At 44.0% G+C, this 20139-nt stretch overlaps 1 protein-coding gene across 1 annotated transcript in view; it reads left to right on the forward strand.

Moving 5' to 3' along the window:
• Positions 1-19033, forward strand: part of LOC147637524 (stromal processing peptidase, chloroplastic-like) — a 136314-nt gene extending 117281 nt beyond the window's left edge. The window contains exons 14-25 of the mRNA XM_086799311.1: positions 3421-3570; positions 3660-3797; positions 3933-4160; positions 4288-4446; positions 4682-4808; positions 15224-15362; positions 15447-15567; positions 15653-15733; positions 15971-16072; positions 18043-18208; positions 18294-18431; positions 18686-19033. Coding sequence (XP_086655437.1) covers positions 3421-3570; positions 3660-3797; positions 3933-4160; positions 4288-4446; positions 4682-4808; positions 15224-15362; positions 15447-15567; positions 15653-15733; positions 15971-16072; positions 18043-18208; positions 18294-18373 — 1491 coding nt within the window. The 3' untranslated portion in view covers positions 18374-18431; positions 18686-19033. The remainder of the gene's footprint in view (positions 1-3420; positions 3571-3659; positions 3798-3932; positions 4161-4287; positions 4447-4681; positions 4809-15223; positions 15363-15446; positions 15568-15652; positions 15734-15970; positions 16073-18042; positions 18209-18293; positions 18432-18685) is intronic.
• Positions 19034-20139: the final 1106 nt, after the last annotated feature.

Below are 20139 nucleotides of genomic sequence, written 5' to 3' on the forward strand. Positions count from 1 at the left end.
ATAGAGGACACACTTTGTATTTGCAAGATTTGGATTAATATTATCCATACCCTTATGGGCAACCTGGGCCAGAGTCCAGGGATCTGCGAGGGCCGCAGAGAGAGAGCGCGGCTAGTTTATGAGAGAGTGGGATCATGGTCTATTCTTCATTTCCACTCATATGGGACCTTGTTGGCAACACAAGGCGCCCGATTGGTTGAGATCTCCACCTAGTTTGGTTTGAAATCTCCCTTTTGTATATTTTTTCATACTCAATAGAAGTCTCTCCTCCGAAAAAACAAGAAGAAGAAGAAGAGGAGGAAGTTCAAGTCCGGACTTCAACTGGTTTACAAATCCGATCTTCATATGCATCACAATGCTACCTTGCAAGATTACATAGCAACCGCTCTTGCCACAGAGCAGTTAGAGCATAAACTGCAACGTTGTGGCAAATGGGATCATGATCTCAAGGGCAAAGAGAGGGCTGGACATAACCTGCGAAAGGGTGGACAGCATGCTAAGTCTTATGTGAAAGACGCGAAGAGTGGAGGCAAGGCTGTAAATTCACAGCCTAAAGATGCCTCTCAGAAATAGCACAAGTTTAGCTTAACCCCGAGCAAAGAGAGCAATATGCTAAAGATGGAAACTATCTCTTATGTGGCAGCCAAGAGCACATGTTTCATGAGTGTCCTAAGTGCAAGAATAAGCACAATGAGAAGTAGCAAAAGGTTAATAATGTGCATGCCATTCCCAATGTGCAAGGTGATATAGGGAATGCTGATAAAGAGAGGGTGGTTTGCAAAGCTTGGGGACAGCTTAAGGATCAGTCCGCACTTTTTATGTTTGATGATTGTGCCACAATCAACTTCATCTTTGTGGAGACGGCAGTTGCATCAAACATCGATGTAGGAGACCTAGGACCTAGATTGAGGCGAAGGCTGCCTTTGTGGGAAAGCAAGTGCAAGTGACCCCTATCATTGGGAAGTTGCGTGTTCATATTCAGGAGTATCTTAATCATGAAAATTTATTCGTTGCACCATTGCATGGATGTGATGTATTGCTGGCATCATCAAATTCAGCCATGCAAGGAGTATAAAACAAACATGATTACTTTTATGCATGTTATTGATACTGGCCACCCAAGAGGAAAAATTCTCTCCCAGTTATATCTCATGTTTAGATTAATAAAGCAATGAAAAAGAGTGTTTCTGCATACTTGGTTTTTGTACGTGACATTGTTAAATGTGATGATATAAATTAGTCACTCTTATGAGTGATAGGCTGAAATTCTTGGACGCATTCAAGGATTGTTTTGTAGATGCCTTGCCAGGAGAATTACCTCGTGAAAGACCTGAGGACCACAACATTGATTTGGTGTTGAGTAGTTCTCCGCCAAATAGGCCTGGATATAGGGTAAGCGGAGCACAGTAAGAAGAGTTCATGAAACATGTGAGAGAATTGTTGGACAAAGGTTTGGTTCAGCCAAGCTCTTTGCCATATTGCTCACTTGTCTTGCTAGTGGAGAAGTAGGATGGTTCCTTCCGCACGTGTGTTGATTACTGGGCTTTAAACAAGCGTACCATTAAGAACTGGTTTCCAATCCCACACATAGATGACATCCTCGATAAACTTGTTTGCATGTTTTAGTCGCATTGATCTTAAGAGTGGATATTACCAAGTGCGTGTGGCACCACAAGATGTACACAAAATGGCAAATAGGATATTATTTGGTTTGTATGAGTTTTTGGTTATGCCATTTCCACTCGCGAATGCCCCGTCCACGTTAAATAGAATGATGGGTTGTATTTTCCGTGAGCATCGAAAATTCACAGGTGTGTTTTTCGATGACATCTTGGTATTCTCCAAGAATGAGGAAGAACACCACCAACATTTGTCTATTGTATAGAGGTGAAGGGAATGGTTGTATCAAGCTGTCCTAATCTCCCTTGGATACCACAAAGCTCTGCCGTCGATCTATCCCTTGTGTGGGAGGCCTGTGAAGACTTTCGGTACACTAGTCCTCTATCCCATCTCGACATGTTCAAATATCCAGTAATCCCCCCAGACTGGATTCATACTTGCATCATGCCCTGATGATAGAAGTTAGGAAAGGGGGCAAGAGAATCCTAATATGATTCTTTGTGAGTGTCCATCTCCAGATGCGTACCTCGCATATGGATGATGCAGGATTTTCTCCATCTGAGCTGGCAATTTTATATTAATTAGCATGGTTACAATGAAACGTAACCTTTGGGAAGACGATTCTAAGGTACTTGTTTCACCACATGCACATAAATATTAGGAAGTGAACTGTGGGATTATGGCATGCTTGTGAATCATTTGGTCAAGTTTACTATGATCTTCATATTAGGTGATATACGTATGAGTATTTAGGTCTGATTTTGACAGAGCACCTATGCTCTAGAGATTTGGGGATGTGAGGTGACGAGTCATCAGTTCCACGTAATCTTATTCTCAGGGTTTTATGCCAATTTAATTTTAAAACCACTTTTCTACTCGGTAGGTCTTTTAATGAAGCTTCAAGTACCTCATAGCTGAATGACGCAGGATGTGCTCCATGTGAGCTGGCTGAAGACATACAAAGAACCATCTGATTCTGTTCCCATCGTAGAGGGGTATGAGGTGACGAGTCATCAGTTCCACATAATTACATTCTCAGGGTTTTACGGCTATTGAAGTGTAAATCCACTTTTCTATTAGTTAGGTTTTTTTTAATGAAGCTTCAAGTACCTTGGACCTGGATGACGCAGGATGTGCTCCATGTGAGCTGGCTGAAGACATACGAAGAACTGTCTGATTCTGTTCCCATCGTAGAGCAGCTGGATATTACTAATGCAAGAGGTTTAGCTCTATAGTAAATAATCCTCTACAGATGCAAGCGTGGTATTATGGCACATGGCAATGACACTATCTGATCAATGTCGGAGCAGGGACACAATTTCTGGTCTGTATGGTTGGATAAAGCTTTCTTGCACAACAATTTCTGGTTTGTATAGTTAGATAAAGCTTTCTTTCACAACTATCGGCTTTTGTTGGCCATCATGTATCAAGTGGCTATGCACTTTTGGCCAACAAGACAAGGGGGAGGGGATGCCACATGCACATTCTATGTATGTAGGGTCACATTTTTACATCTATCAGGGAAGATAGTTGGAAGTATTTGCCAGCGACAGTGGGCAGCTGACCAGGAGGCTGCCTACATAGAGAGACCTCATTGCAACACACATCAGGCATCCAGATCGGGTCTTAGCACCTTATTTTATCACATGTCATTAAGATGCTGTGCTTCTTTCTGTTCAGTTGTCCCTCTTGAATTTGCCTCTTTCTTTTCCAAGAAGTGGATTGAGTATAGGTGCTTGCATAGCTGCTCTGTATCTCTATTCTAGAAGGGTACTTTTTCAATGACACTTGCATTTACAGAAATCAAATAATGAAGCAAAGGGCGGGGTCATGAGGCTCGTAGTACCTGGTGGAAGAGCACGAGAAACTGCTGAAGCCAGTGGCGCAGTTGCTGTTGGTATGCGTACACTTAGTGAGGGTGGTACTGTTGGCACATATGCACGAGAGCAGGCATGTTATTTTTGCAAAATGTGCTGGTTCCTTTTTCCTAATGTTTCTAGTGCTTTTTATGGTCTAATACATGTTATACTATGGTATAGGTGGAGCTGTTCTGTGTCAGCCACCTGATCAATTGTGTGCTTGAAGCTGATGAAGAGTTTGTTTGTATGGATTTTCATTTTACTTTAAGAGACGGTGGTATGGTTGCTACTTTTCAGCTGCTTCACATGATCTTGGAGGTAGGTACTTGCACTAAAAACTACAGGAATGCTGCTTAGTTTTTTGGTTTGGTGGGATGTATTGTATTTTCCTGGCTTCTATTTTACTGCAGATTTTGGTTTTTTTTTTTTTTTTGTCGTTTTTAAATTATGCAGCACAATATTTGGGTGGAAGATGCTCTGGATAGAGCTAAACAATTATACTTGACATATTATCGAGCAATGCCAAAAAGTCTGGAGCGTGCAACTGCCAATCGCCTGATGCGTACCATGTTGGGTGGTGAAGAGCGTTTTGTCGAGCCTTCACCACAGGCTCTTCAGAAACTCTCTCTATCAATTGTCAAGGAGGCTGTCCTGCAGCAGCTTGTCACTTGTGATATGGAGGTACGTCAGAACAAAATGCTCCACACACACACACACACACATGCAGGCACAGGCAAAAAGAAAAAAAAAGGTAAAACAAGAAACGAGGACATCTTGAGTTTAAGGGCAAGTGCAATCTATACTGCAGGTTAGTATTGTAGGAGATTTTACAGAGCAAGAGATGGAGGACTGCATAATAGACTACTTAGGCACAATTGCAGCTTCAGAGGCCTACACAGAACTAGAACTGAAAGAACGACCAATCACAATACAGCCACTTCTGGTCCCTGATTCGAGGCATCAGAAGGTGAACTTTTCCTGCACTTGAAATCTTTCAATGACCAAGTGATTTTATGTCAGGGTTTGTAGATGGTGGATACACTTGTTCATGGCATTTTGAGTTATCATGGCTTATACTCTGCGATTTTGATGGTTGAAAGGCTGATGTTATTTCGAACATTTTTGTGAACTGGACTTGTATATCTGTTCCAATGTCCATCAGTGGTGGCTGTTTGACAAACCGAATGGGTTTTTTCTTGCAGGTTTATTTAAAAGACACGGATGAACGAGCTTGTGCCTATATAGCTGGTGCAGCTCCCAATAGATGGGGATTGACAGCAGATGGTCAGGATTTGAACGCATCAATCGAGCGTACAAACTGTGCTACAAGTAATGACTAGTGCATTATATGAATTCTAATATCCTTTGTCTGCTTGGAGGGGTTTACTGTTTCATGTAAGACCAAAGAAACATCCTTAGTTATGCTAAAGATGGTGTGACTTAAGTACTGCGATTTCAATCATTAGGAGTGGCATACTTTGCCAGTCTTTTGTGAGGTCTGGATTTCATCCAAAATATGCTAGTATCTGCAAGATTGTGTGGCTTAGCATTTGTGGTACTAAGCAGAAAGAGGACATGGAAAGGTCCTACAAAAGGACCTGTCCACAGATGACTTAAGACACTAGAGGCCGTCTCTAGGGCCCACCCCAGAGCTGCTTGATTTAGTGAGGATGGATGGTATTGGTAAACTAAGCAACCAATTCCTTGGACTACGAAACCATCAATAGTTAAACAAAGGAAGGCTGTGAAGTTCTGGAAGACACATTACTATACCTTAGGTTGTTTCCGAACTCATAGCAGAAAGTGGGTATAAATACACAAGGACCTTTTATTTTTCTCCCCTAGGTAGAGATGATGTTGCTCTTCTGCAGGCTACCCACAGGGAGCAGGGAGAGTCCAGTGTCACATGCATCACCATGTGAGTGCCTATGCTTCCTACTTGCAACCTCCTCCTAGGCAAAGTACGGGGCAGAGTATGGCCCGGTTTAGGCAGTTTTGGCAGCCCGATATCTATCGGGAGATGCCGAAGACATGGACCAATGGTTGGGACACAAGGCCACAATATGAACACAAGAAAAGAACATTTCTGATGACTTTCTGGGGTCATAAAATGTTGAAAGAATACACCAAAATCTCCGTTTGTGACATTGGGGCATAAGGGCATTATGGTTCTAAGGTCTTAGGCCAATTCTATACCATATAATATGGTCCATTCAGTTTCACAAATCCACAAGAAGAAAGATGCCTATTGCAAGTGGAGGAGAATCTTGATAGCACTCAAATCTAGGTAAAGGGTGCTTCCTTTCATGGTGCTCAAATCCTTTTTTTTTCTCTGGGAAGAAGATCCTTCCTATTAGTTAATGAAAAAACAGCCACAAAGGGCTAGATACAACCATGAAGGGCTAAAAACGAACTCGCCTCTTTTAAGGGCGAAAGCAAATGATCAAAAGGGGAAGAGACACTTCTCCTCCGGCTGGCCACTCTGTGATGAGAAGGCTATCTCATGTAGGGGGGGGGGACCAGAGAGCTGGTTTGTAATGCCAAATGGGGTCACCGCCTCTATCTGTGAGGAATGGGCCAGGCCTCTAAAGCCTCACGAAAGCTTCCCGCCGCTTCCGCATGTGGTTAGAACCTCCCTATAACTTCCCCCACTGACCCCGGAGGTGTGAATGATATCGAGCCATATGCTCCTGATGGACTCAGCCAGCGAAGTGTGGGTACTCTCGATGGCCTCACTGCATCTAGAACGCCAAATGTGCCTGGCTGCTATGCTACTGCAAATATCCCATCTTTGGCATGAGCTTGGCCGCTAGTCACATGTAGGTGGGGCTGTGACTGGTATTGCTGCAATACGACGGTGAGAAGACCTGAAGGGCTAGCCCTCCCCCATCCTCCTCATAAGGCTTGACCACTCCAGCCTCTTTGGCCCAAGTGACAGTGCCCCATATAATGATCCGGGTCGATGCCCTGTCCATAGCGAAGATGTGGAGAATCCGCTGCCAAATTTGTTGAGCCTTCGGGCAATCCCAAAGACAATGTATCTGAGACTCTTGAGGGTGGCCACACCGCAGGCATGCTATTGGCCGACCACCAACTGCCAGCCAAGTACCGACCGCCTAACTCCTGTGTGCCATCAACCAAAGAAAGAGGGTGATCTTTCCAGAAATCTGAAAGGAAGAGCTGTGATAGGCCCTGTGGCTGCCAATGTGCTACTGGTGCCGGTGTGTCATCTATCTCAGGCATCTGGATCCTGTGGCCTAGCCGCTGTATATGCAAAGAAGGGGGCATCCAGAGTCTCCTCTCGATCTGCGGGATCATGCCAAGTCCACTCTCTCGGGTCCCAATGCAGGTGCGTGAGAGGTTGGCACTCCCATATCCATAGCCGCTATAATCTCTCTCTGGCCACCTTGGCTGGTGCTGGGTCTATGTGCCACTCCCGTGCCCCAAAACCAATCACTCTCACCCTCTGCAAGGTGCAGCGACCAAAATTCTCCAAGGGAAGCTCAGATCTCTTTAGTCTGCCATGGGATCCAATAGAAAAAGTGAGCAAACCATTGCCTTGATCTGCTTCGAGATAGCTATGTTATGTTTTGTTTTTGTTTAATTTTCTATGGACATTATTGTATCACTTTGGTCTCTGATAGGCCCATTGGGTCTTTAGTAGACGCTTAATGTATCTTTCTTTCTTTCTCATACACACACACTCTCTCTCTCCCTTGCATAATCCATCATGCCTAGGCTTGCCAATCTCGCATGGGATCGTTTCACCATAGTGCTTGGACCTGCATGGGATCGTTTCACCAAGGGAATAGCACCATCACTTGAGTGCTTTGTTCGCAGGAAAGGGGGAGAGGGGGGGGATGGGGGCAACCACACAGGTGGTCTGTAATGCCAAATGGGGTCACCGCCTCTATCTGTAAGGAATGGGCCAAGCCTCCAAAGCCTCAAGAAAGCTTCCCGCCGCTTTCGCATGCGGTTAGAACCTCCTTGTAACTTCCTCCACTGACCACGGAGGGTGTGAATGATATCGAGCCATGTGCTCTTGATGGACTTAGCCAGCAGAGTGTGGGTACGCTTAATGGCCTCGCTGCCTCTAGAACGCCAAATGTGCCGGGGGGGGGGGGAGGGGGGGGAACAACCACACAGGTGGTCTGTAATGCCAAATTGGGTCACTGCTATCTGTGAGGAATGGGCCAGGCCTCCAAAGCCTCAAGAAAGCTTCCCGCCGCTTCCGCATGCGGTTAGAACCTCCCTGTAACTTCCCCCATTGACCGCGGATGGTGTTAATGATATCGAGCCATATGCTCCTGATGGACTCAGCCAGCAGAGTGTGGGTATGCTTGATGGCCTCGCTGCATCTAGAATGCCAAATGTGCTTGGATGCTATGCTATTGCAAATCTCTCATCTCTGGCATGAGGCTGGCCGCCAGTCGCATGTAGGTGGGGTTGTGACTGGTATTGCTACAATACGATGGTGAGAGACTTGAAGGGCTAGCCCTCCCCCATCCTCCTCATAAGCCTTGGCTACTCCAGCCTCTGTGGCCCAAGCGACAGTGCCCTATATAATGATACGGGTCGATGCCCTGTCCATAGCGAAGATGTGGAGAATTCGTTGCTAAATCTGCTGAGCCTTTAGGCAATCCCAAAGACAATGTCTCTGAGACTCCTAAGAGTAGCCGCATTGCGGGCATGCATGCTGCTGGCCGACCTCCAACTGCCAGCTAAGTACCGACCACCAAACTCCTGTGTGCCATCAACCAAAGAAAGAGGGTGATCTTTCTAGGTCGAAAGATGTCCCAAAGCCTCTTCCAAAAATCTGAAAGGAAGTGCTGTGATAGGCCCTGTGATTGCCAATGTGCTGCTGGCGCTGGTGTGCCATCTATCTCAAGCATCTGGATCCTGCGGACTAGCCGCGCTGTATATGCAAAGAAGGGGGCATCGAGAGTCTTCTCCCAATCCGTGGGATCATGCCAAGTCATCTCTCCTGGGTCCCAATGAAGGCGCGTGAGAGGTTGGCACTTCCATATCCATAGCCGCTATATCTCTCCCTGGCCACCTTGGTCAGTGCTGGGTCTATTTGAATGGGAGATCTAATTAGGGTTAGAGATTCATGTGGGAGACATACACAGAGAAGAACAAGGGAGAGAGAGAGAGAGTTGTGGGGATAAGTCAACTCATGGGAATGAGTGTGTGACTCCCCTATCACACATGTATATTATTGCTACAATACGATGGTGAGAGACTTGAAGGGCTAGCCCTCCCCCATCCTCCTCATAAGCCTTGGCTATTCCAGCCTCTGTGGCCCAAGCGACGTGCCCCATATAATGATCCAGGTCGATGTGGAGAATTCGTTGCTAAATCTGCTGAGCCTTTAGGCAATCCCAAAGACAATGTCTCTGAGACTCCTAAGAGTAGCCGCATTGCGGGCATGCATACTGCTGGCCGACCTCCAGCTGCCAGCTAAGTACCGACCACCAAACTCCTGTGTGCCATCAACCAAAGAAAGAGGGTGATCTTTCTAGGTCGAAAGATGTCCCAAAGCCTCTTCCAAAAATCTGAAAGGAAGTGCTGTGATAGGCCCTGTGATTGCCAATGTGCTGCTGGCATTGATGTGCCATCTATCTCAAGCATCTGGATCCTGCGGACTAGCCGCGCTGTATATGCAAAGAAGGGGGCATCGAGAGTCTTCTCCCAATCCGTGGGATCATGCCAAGTCATCTCTCCTGGGTCCCAATGAAGGCGCGTGTGAGGTTGGCACTTCCATATCCATAGCCGCTATAATCTCTCCCTTGGTCAGTGTTGGGTCTATTTGCCACTCGCGTGAAATCTTCGAGAGCTTCAAAACCCCAAGCAAGTAGGCATCTCTAAATTTCTATTTTTGATGCTTTCTATTTAGTCTCTTGTAACATAGAAGTTACAAGTTACAAGTTATTATTGTATCAACTTGAATATAGGTAAATTCCTATGACATTAAACTCACTACAGAGAACCTTAGGAGCATTCATAGAGAGCCATCAATGCTGAGGCAAGAGACAAATGAAGATGCTATCTATGCTGAGCTAGAGGAGATAGATATGTGCGTCACCCGCACTCGAGGTCGAGTGCGCCTTGTTGCTAGTGGTTCCTATTCCACCACCACAAGCAAAGTAGCCTGTTGGATGGGTTGGTATGATGTCCTTGAGGTTCGTGTGGTGCCTAATACTTGGTGGAAAGCTTAGGAAATTTTTCTTTCCCAAACCTCTACCAAAGTCCAGGTTTCTTGAATTTCAGCATTACCCAAACATGTTCTATAATGTTGAATTGCCTTCTATGCTTGTCGGCAGCCTTGTTATGCTTCTCTTGAGAGTGCCCTATGGCTGTGCACTTTTGTGCATGCAAGAAGATCCAACGTTCAGTAGTGAACACTCATAAAAGCGGGATCTTTCATAGCACAACTATATAAAACCCAAATTTTACAATGAGAGAGAGAGAAGAACACTATATTAATGATACAATAGATGGCAAAGCCCTACAACCATGTGTTCCTGTGAAAGGAGCTTTGATGGCTGATCCAAAACTACTAAGATGGAGGTTGTAAGTTAGTAGAAGTGGGGGAATAAACTCATAGGGATGACTTATGAATTGTGTGAAAGAGTTGGTCGTGTATCTACATAGACTTGTATATGGAGGGCGTGATGGACAGAGGTTAGGGTTAGGGTTTACACAACCACCTACGCAGGATTGAAGGTGAATGCCAGTGAGATAAAGAGAGAAAGAGACAAGCTAAGAGAGTGAGAGATTTAGCACGACTCAAATTGATGTAATTGTATTAGTTGATTTTCAATGAAGTACGTGTACCTTTTATAAGTACGAAGGTTCTTCTCTCTGACATCATTGCTTATGTCATCATAGAATAATATGTAGATATTATTGTGACTCCTCTAAGAGGTGGTTCACACACACAAAAATGAGTGTTCACAGCCTTTTTAGGGATGTTCACACACACACATACTACCACATATTTGACCAGGCTTAGAAGCCTTTCACACACAGGTAAGACCTTGATTCCTAACAATCTCCCCCTCAAGGGATTACCTCATATTGTGGCAAGCATAATTCTAGGTCATGGGTTTTCAAGCTAGTTTTCCAGGTCAAGGATAAATCACGTGACTCTGCGGGATGTCCCCTAAAAAGATATGTAATAATCATGTGTCAAATGTGTGTATGCTTGGATTATTAAAGTCTTAAATAAATGTTGTGTGTTGTTCAGTTGTGACTTGTGACTTGTCCAAGAGGTCTGATCCCATGTGTACTCTACCCAAGGGACCCCTTATTGGCATGTGAAAGCAGAGGATCCACAGCACACATGAAAACATAAATTTCTGCTTTGTAGCACCACATTTTTCAGCATCTTTTCTTGATTCCAACTTAGCCTACTCATTTGGTGGCTTAGAGGTTGAATCATTACATGCAACAGATTTTTCATTTTAACCCTGGAGAAAAATTAGGGTTGTCCAAAGATTAGGGTTTTTTGTGAACCATCTCTTAGAGGAATCACAATAATATCTAGACATTATTGTGTGATGACATAAGCAATGATAAGAGAGAAGAACCTTTGTACTTTTAAAAGGTACATGTACTTCATTAAAAATAAACTAATACAATTACATCATTTTGAGTCGTGTTAAATCTCTCTCTCTCTCTCTCTCTCTCTCTCTCTAACTTGTCTCTTTCTCTCTCTATCTCACTAGCAACTCCAACACAATAGCACTGGCATTCACCTTTGATCCCTAGATAGGCGACAATGTAAACCCTAACCCTAGCCTCTATCCATCAACTGGTATCAAAGCCTACGTTGCTACCCTCACCATCGTTCTCTGCGCCAGCATAGAGAAATGGAGAGTCCAGGCTTTATGCGCATCTAGTATCCACAGTGCATCATTTTACTCTGGCTATTTTCCTAGAGCCGCCAAACTCGCCAGTGCTCAGTCCCACTGCCTAGGTGTATCCGACACAACTACATCTGCGCGTCTTTATGGTGGTTGTCGATGATCCTCTGTTGTGCGCTACTAGGCCCGTCACCTCACTGCTGACGTGGCCTATAGTGGCTATTAAGGCCTTTCAAGCCTTGTCTAAGGCTTAATAAGCTTTATATTATCACCTCACTGCTGACGTGGCCTATAGTGGCTATTAAGGCCTTTTAAGCCTTGTCTAAGGCTTAATAAGCTTTGTATTATAAGGCTTATTGAAAGCTTTAATTAAAGGGACCAACTGAAAAAAAAAAAAAACCGATTGTTGCTACTGGCCGCAAACCCACTCTTGCCGCACACATCGCGAAAAGGGGAGACCTAGCATTAGAACAATATGAAGAAGAAGATAGCTTGCATCAAAAGCGTCAAGAAGGTACAGATTTGGGGCTTTTTAAGTTTTTCAAAGAAAAATTGTTGCATTAATCTCAAGTTTTTCATCATTTTGTAAAAATTGAGGGTGCTTCACATGCATTGAAGAGGTGCTACAGCCTCACATAACGCAGACCCTACCAACATGAGCTAGCCGGTGCTTAGACAATACAATCTGAGGGTACGACATTGATATCCAAGAGTGCAAAGGACCTTGGCATACTCATTGATGGGTTTTTTTTCGGGGGGGATAGGGGTGTCCATAGGGAGTGTTGTTACTCTGATTAATGAAAAGGCCCCTACCCAAGTGATGTTTTGCCAACCAGATTTAATAATACGTCACAATCTCACCTATAAAGTGTCAGCCCAAGCTTTAATTAGGTGTGTAATTGCAAAAAAATGATGTTATAATAGATAGGACAAACTACTCCTTGTGGAGTTTCATTGATATCTACTGGTAGCCAAAGGGCTTTGGGGCATTTTGTGTGGTGATGACACATGCCCACTTACCTTCAGCCAAAACCTAAAAGGGGGCTGTTTAAAGAGCACTAGGAGTTGTGGTAGAGAAGAAAAGATGGGATTCCAGGGCACCTCACCGAAGTGAAATACTTGCTGGATTAGTTGCTTAACATTGATGAGGTTATCCCTGACAAGCAACTAGTCACCAACACATTGAATTCTTTGCCCCTTCGTACTCAGGCTTTCACACCTCTCTCAATCTTTCTATGAAAGGAGGTGCTGATCCAGTCACCTTTGAAGTGTTGGTGGGTTTACTCTTGCAGGAAGAACAAACAAGATTACAATGTAGAGCAGGCGTGCCCAATCGAGTATAGATTCATTTCGTGTAAGCCTCATATGCAACGGGAGATTTCCAAGTTTATATGGATTTGCACCACTCATGTTTGCATGCTTGAGTGGACGCCATAGTCTATCTCCTTGTTGCTTTTGGTGTTGATGTGTCCGCCTTTGCTAGTTTGAGTTAGCAACCATGTTAACAAAAGTGGTGAACACTATCACACACTTTCCCTTTCTATCCTAAAAGGATAGATCCATTGGGATGCTTACTATAAGGGAGGCTGGCTAGATTATATGCATAGGGATCGTCAATCCCTAGTTTTGAAGCATTTCCACCCCCAATGCAACATGAGCTTTCGATTTGCCAACATGCATTATCGAACCACCTCGATGATTTCTCCTAACAAGAAGAGGAAGGAGTGGGCATGTGAGAAGGGATAGCGGTTGGCACAAGAGAAGGGAAAGGACTCTGCACCCTTCTTCCTTGGCTTAGTGGCTGCCTAGACTGAGGAGATGACACACCTGCACATCGGCAGCATGTAGACGAAGGTGATGACCTTCTCTATTCCAGCACATTTGGCTGCAAATACAATACGTCTACACCCTGCCTTGCGTTTATGCTCCTGTGCTGCATAGGAGAGGGTCACTTTGCTTATGGGGGTGCTGAATGACAAGTGTGAGCTGTACAGCCTTTCTGTGCTGGTTGGCCAGTAGCAACAAGCCGACTATGAAAAGACAACACAATAAATCAATAAAGTGGCGCCCTTCTCCTGCTTGGACACTGCCCATTTGACTTGTTATTTGCACACCCAAAAACTGCCCAAGGGCTGCCCGCACTGGCCCCGCAGCCTTGCCCATGATGCCATGATGCCATGAAGCCAATATTGCCATCTTGTTACCTTGCTAGTGACCTTGGACAGAGAGCTCATGCTTAGGCAGCACTGTGAGGGACAGTGTCAGTGAGGTGCCTCCCACACCTCCATCACAGATTTTTTAAGGTCACATCCATTGACTATCGTGGCCTGACAGGAGGAGCAGTAGCAGGGCTAAACATGTCCACAATGGCCTACATGCACACGTGATCCTCAGGTGCCACATACACAGGGTGTCTCTTTTTAGCATGCGTGATCCTTTCTGAGAGCCAGAGGCCCTAGATCTAGAGGCCTTATCTCATCCATACGGCAGTTGGTGATCTAGGATCTTCTTCAACTACATGGTGAGCTCCCATTACAGAGAGGAGATGTTATGGCTGCTTTGCGTTCTATTCTAGAGGTGGATGTTATCACTGTTCTATCCTCTCTGAGAGCCAGAGGCCCTAGATCTAGAGGCCTGTTGGTGATCCAGGATCTCCTTCAACCACATGGTGAGCTCACATTACAGAGGGGAGATCTTATGGCTGCTTTGCGTTCTATTCTAGAGGTGGATGTATCACTGTGTGCAATGTAGAGTTAATTTAAGTACATCTTACCAGCATTTTTTTAATTTGACAAATTCTAGGTTTTGTGATTGATCTTTGGGCTTGCAAGTACTTAGTGGATTACGTTTGACTATGCGGATTACGTTTGACTATGCGGGATTCACACTTGACTTCACCGGACCCTAGACCTAGATGGCGCTTGGACAAGAGCTCACAGCATGTATAGTGCCCATCAAAAACCGTGTGCTAAGTGTACTGACTAAGGAGAATGTCCACGTGGCACCCTAATACAGCAGGTGTGCATGTGACATTCCGTTCACTAGAGGTCGGACAAAGCAGCACCATCTTTTCAAATGCCTAGTGTCCTCTCACAGGTCATGCAGCATGAGGATCAGAGATGTTTAGGCATGTATTTATTGGAGCTTCTCCGTCACAAAGACCTCATGCTTAGGCAGCACACACTGAGAGACAGTGTCAGTGACGTGCCTCCCAAACCTCTATCACAGATTTTTTTAAGGCTACATCCATTGACTATCGTGGCCCGACAGGAATAGGAACAGTAGCAGGACTAGCCATGTCCATGATGACCTATACGCACATGTAATCCTCTGGCACCCCGAACACAGGGTCTCACTTTTTACCGTGCGCGATCCTTTCTGAGAGCCAGAGGCCCCAGATCTAAGAGACCTTATCCCATCCACCTGGCAGCTGCTGATCCAGGATCTTCTTCAAGTTCTATTCTGGAGGTGGATGTTGTCACTGTATGACCACACATTGTCACCTTGTAGCACCATATGGATACTTTTGCTCATGTAGCTAGTTTCACAAGTTTTTTCATTTACATGGTTCAATATTTATCATGGATACATTGTACTACCTTTTTGGTCTCATAGACCTTGTGGGTCTTTTGAAGACGTTAATCTCTCTCTCTCTCTCTCTCTCTCTCTCTCTCTCTCTCTCTCTCTCTCCACACACGCGTAACTGTGCCCACATACACATGTAGACTCTAGAGGCAATTTATGTACATTTTACCAGCATTTTTTAAATTTGACAAATTCTAGGTTTTGGGATTGGTCTTTGGGCTTGCATAAGGTTTTTCTACATCAAAGGATGCCATCATGATTTTGATGTTTATGTCAATTTTGCATTTACAGGAGAACAAGCATTGGCATTAGCTTCGGGTGGGGCTGATATCATTACGGATAGTGATGGTTTCTTTTGCTTGAGGCGCAAACGGCATGCTTTGTACAGCTGTGTGGCTTTGACACTTCTTGCAGAGATAATCAATGCTCGGTAAGTATATGATCTGGTATTCTTTAGGCCCTGCATAAGCATTCCATGTATCCTTCTCTAATGGCTGGGCATTGGGTTTTTTAGGCTTTTTACCACAGTCCGGGACACGTTAGGTTTGACGTATGATGTTTCATTTGAGATGAGCCTGTTTGACAGGCTCAAGGGAGGCTGGTATGTCATATCAGTCACGTCCACCCCTGCAAAGGTACAATTTCTCTTTTTAAAGAATTTTACAAGTTTATTTCTTTTTTCTGGTATTTTTTCTATTTTATTTTCACATGATGTTGCAGGTAAAGTTGGCTGTGGACGCATCACTGAAAGTTCTCCGAGATTTGCACGAAGTCTCAATCAGCAAACGGGATCTAGACAGGGTATGCTTGTTGAACCTTTTAGGCTTAAGCACAAATCTGCCAGTGATGCAATAGTTAGTGTATGCCAATGCCATGCTGGACTTGTAACAATTCAACAAAAGCTTCTGAGTTTCTTTCTAACAAGAAGTTTATAAGAATGTACAAGCTGAACAAAAGCTTCTGATTTTCTTTCTAGCAAGAAGTTGAATGTACAAGTCATATATTCAATGACCATGATATAAAGAATGTATGATGCAGGCCAGAAGGACACTTATGATGCGGCATGAATCTGATTCTAAAGATAATACGTATTGGCTGGGTTTGCTCACTCATTTGCAGTCAACAAAAGTGTTCAGAAAGGTAACCGTCCCTTCATCCAGTTTTTATTAATGACCAGTTGATGTCTTTCAAAAATTTGGCACGGTTAAAAAAGTAGATATAGGTTCGTGTATCAAGGTGGCCTTGTGCAAATATCATATCTGAAAATTGCTATAAGTACAAATGCTATGTGGAGATACTGTACCCTCTCTGCTCTTTGGTGACACCACAGGTCCACTAAATGCAATATCACTCAATGAATGTTCAGGGCCATGTCGGGACTTGGTGCATTGCCCTTAATCTATTAGCTCGCTTTGGTGCCGCGTCAGCTGTGCCTCTCATGGCCATCTTATATGAGCTAAAGAAATGTGTAGAGGAAATCAGATACCTTGTTGACCTCCCTAAGTGTAGTTTCTATAAGAAACACATTTTGCGTGTGAACGCAGTTAGTAGGATCTTCATTGAAACAAGATTTAGCATGATAGATAGATGGAGAATAATATGAATATCGCAACTGACAGTAATTGTCTCCCACCATTGCGCTCCTGGGAGGGAGCGTAGATGGTGGTCTGGAAAGACAGCAAGACGAAAGGTAGAATAATTTGAATTTCTATTCCAAACCAATATCACAACTGACGATAATTGTTTCCCACCCATTCGCTCCTGGGAAGGAGCTAGATGGTGATCTGGAAAGAAGGCCATATGCGTTCTGAAAGAAGGGCACACAATGCAGTGCAGGTAGATTTAAAGACTGATGATCTGAATATGATGGAAGTTGCGGAATCTGTCTATACATACCACTCAAGGGTGGTCATATGATGGGAACCCACCCTACATTGAGTTCAACTATACCCAACCAACGACTTCCCCCGACTTGGGTAGGAATGGACTAAACACAAGACCTATGGTCTTGGTGGTGCTTCTAGACCTATTTAAGGTAGTCTGAGCGCGTGTACCGGCCCCACTAGCCGAGGACCATGCGTCCCTAAAAGATCTCCCTCGACCCTTAGTGCAGTCCAATACAGGTATATCAGACTGCACTTGAATGTAGCCTATTTGGCATGATGGCGACGGTATCTAACCCGTCTCATGACCATCTGGCCACATATGGCCCATCTAGGGTGTTGAAAATGGGATATGCCAGGTGTGTGTGCTACTCCACACACAAAATGACTTCTCCTCATTAGTTATCATGATAAAGGTGGAGCATTGATTTCCAACAGCTTCATCAAGGTCTCTCTATGGGTGGTGCAGATCTATCAAGAATGTAAACAAGCATTCCTTACCTCTTAAGTACATTATCCATAAGAGGGGGCTCATTCCCTCCATAAAAAGGCAATGAAATCTCTTTATCACATAGTGAAGTGGGCTTGTAAAGAAGTAGTGCTCCTGTATGTGTAGTGCATACCATGCATGATTTCTTCTTCCATTTGACCAATAGCAACGTGTGTTTGTAAAGAGACATGGATTTTTCAAAAAGCCGCTTCTAGAACTCTCAAGAAATGATATGTAGAAGTGAAAGTCCAACACATGCGGAGTGAAATGAAATCTAGATAGCTGGAGACCGTTATTGTGGCTTCCATGGGTGAGTTGATTTCAGAGTATGCGTGGTGAGCCACCGATTGCTTATGATACCTGTGATGCAAGGTGGGCAAAGGATTGGGGAGCAATCAGTCCAGAGAGTGATTGCAAACTCAAGGACTCTCCAAAATGGTCCTACCTTGAAAAGAAGAACCTGGTCGTCTAGGATGGGAACCACTGGTATGTTGCATGTTGTCTGGCTGGAGAGCATGGATGCAGATTTGGGAGTGTGTTTTGAGAGAGAGAGAGAGAGAGAGAGAGAGAGAGAGAGAGAGAGAAAGAGTAATATTAACTTCTACAAAAGATCCCAAGGGTCTATGAGAGACTGAGTGATACAATGATACCATATGGGTATACTGACCTACGAGTCTAGAGAGAGAGAGAGAGAGAGAAAGAGAGAGAGATGGTAATAGTATTGCTTCTGGTAACAGGACATTAGCTGCATCAGAGATCTGTTCCATCTATACGAATCTGCGACCATCGAAGATGTATACAATGCCTACGATCTTCTTAGGGTTGATGAGGAGTCTTTGTTCACATGTATTGGAATCGCCGGAACTCAGACAAGCAAAGAGGCATCTGTTTTGGAAGAAGATGGTAAATATCTCTACTTGTATACATCATCCTACTGCTATAATTTTCCACTATGTGTGATCTTTATCTGAAAATTGGGGCTTTGCAGATGCCGGGGAGGTTACCAGTCTTTCAGGTTCTCTTTTGCATGGGAGGGGCATGTCAACAATGACAAGGCCAACTGTATGATTGACAAGCTGTGCGCGCATCTTGAATGCAAAGCGATTTCATTCATGTGTTCATCATGGTAAGCTACCATGGAGCACTACTGGACACTTAACTCTTGTCTCTAGGAGTGGGGTAGAGGCTGTTTCCCCTGTACATCAGACTTAACCGCGTGCTTGGCATGGACATTTGAAGTCAATATCTTCTTGTCCAACTAAGAGAAACAACATGTTCTTTTTGTAGTTTGAATTGGTCTCTTATCAGTTTCACTTTAAGCACCAAGTCATACTAACACGTTGTGCATGTGCATGTGCATGTGCATGTGCGCTTTTGCAGCCCCTCTTGAAATGGGAGATTTGGAAGAAAGCCTGTAAACCAGCTTCCGATCCCATAGAGTGTAATATACTCTTTCCTCATATACCTAATTGTTGTAACATCATAGAGCAGCATTATTGTTTTTTGATCGGGAATGTAACAGTTCTGCCTTGAGGGGAGGATTACATAGCTCACTTTATAGGTTCTTTTCCAAAATGGCTGTAGCTTTAACAGATAATATGGAGGCAGATAATTGTAAATTATTAACCATTTTGGTTAAAAGATTATTGATCTTACCTTCCTCGTCCAACATATTGAGTATGAAAGATGGTATATATGATAGAATAGATGAGAAGACTGATTGACTTGTTTTTTTTGGCAAGGAGGTTCATTTTTCCTATCGCAAAGTAGGAAATGAAAACCTATGGAGCTCATGCCAAGGTATTATAAACTAGGTATAAGTTACCTTCAAAGAAATTCATATCATAAGGGATGTTTGGTGTAGCTTGACATTCCTGTGTGTACCACTCACAGTGATATTTTATGACAGTTGACGTTTATGACTCTGAAGCCTTCTGAAATTGTGTGCGTGCGCCTCATCACTGTGCAAGTTTTTTTGTAAAAAGGTCAAGTTGGTGCTGGAGTGCCACTAACTGCACAAAAGCAAGAGTCACAGGCTTGTGCTGCAGTGTGTGTGTAAAGCTATAGTTGTGATATTCGAGCACCGTGGATTGAACTGATGCCGTGGTTAGATGGGTTTCAATTGATGGGCAGTGGAGCCGCTTCCATCTTTAGTAGATTTAATTCAATGAACCACCCTCTTATATTGTCACCATTGTTATGGCGGGCTGTAAGATCACGGCAAATTGCTAAATGAGGATTAAAAAATACTCAAGAGTGGTCAACTTACTCAATTAAGAGTGATCATGTACACTTGCTCTATACCTCTATTTGCTTGCCATTACAACTTGAGCGACTCCTATCCAAGTCCATGTCTACTTTTCACTAGCCATCCCACGTTGAGTGATATGTGCCTTTATTGATACCAAAATCCATTGATGTCTAAACATTAAGCTATCTTATTCACTGACAAATACCTTGTACGATTGTAATCATCACAATACTTCATTCTTGACGCCATGTTAATGTTGTGGTCACATGTTTAAAAATTTGGTTCGAACCGTGTAATCATGTTAGAAATTGTAAAAAGCGTTACAAAATCCATAAGACATTGCTTTGGGGCGGTGCACATATGCGTCCATAGGGTGCCCACCCAAGAGTCTCGAGCCCCATGAACAATCACAAGCAAAATTTCTAGGCATTGTCCATGTAGCTAAACATAAAGGGTCAAAGCATGAAGCAGGTATGCGTAATGCTACTGTAAAAATTTGGACTCAACACGTTACACTATGAATATCGCATGTCATCACAATACACCTTGTGTACCTCGTGTGTACATGGTCAGAATCCATACT

This window comes from Cibotium barometz, chromosome 6, assembly GCF_041138505.1.
Source record: "Cibotium barometz isolate CiBa-2024 chromosome 6, ASM4113850v1, whole genome shotgun sequence".
Taxonomy (NCBI): domain Eukaryota; kingdom Viridiplantae; phylum Streptophyta; class Polypodiopsida; order Cyatheales; family Cibotiaceae; genus Cibotium; species Cibotium barometz.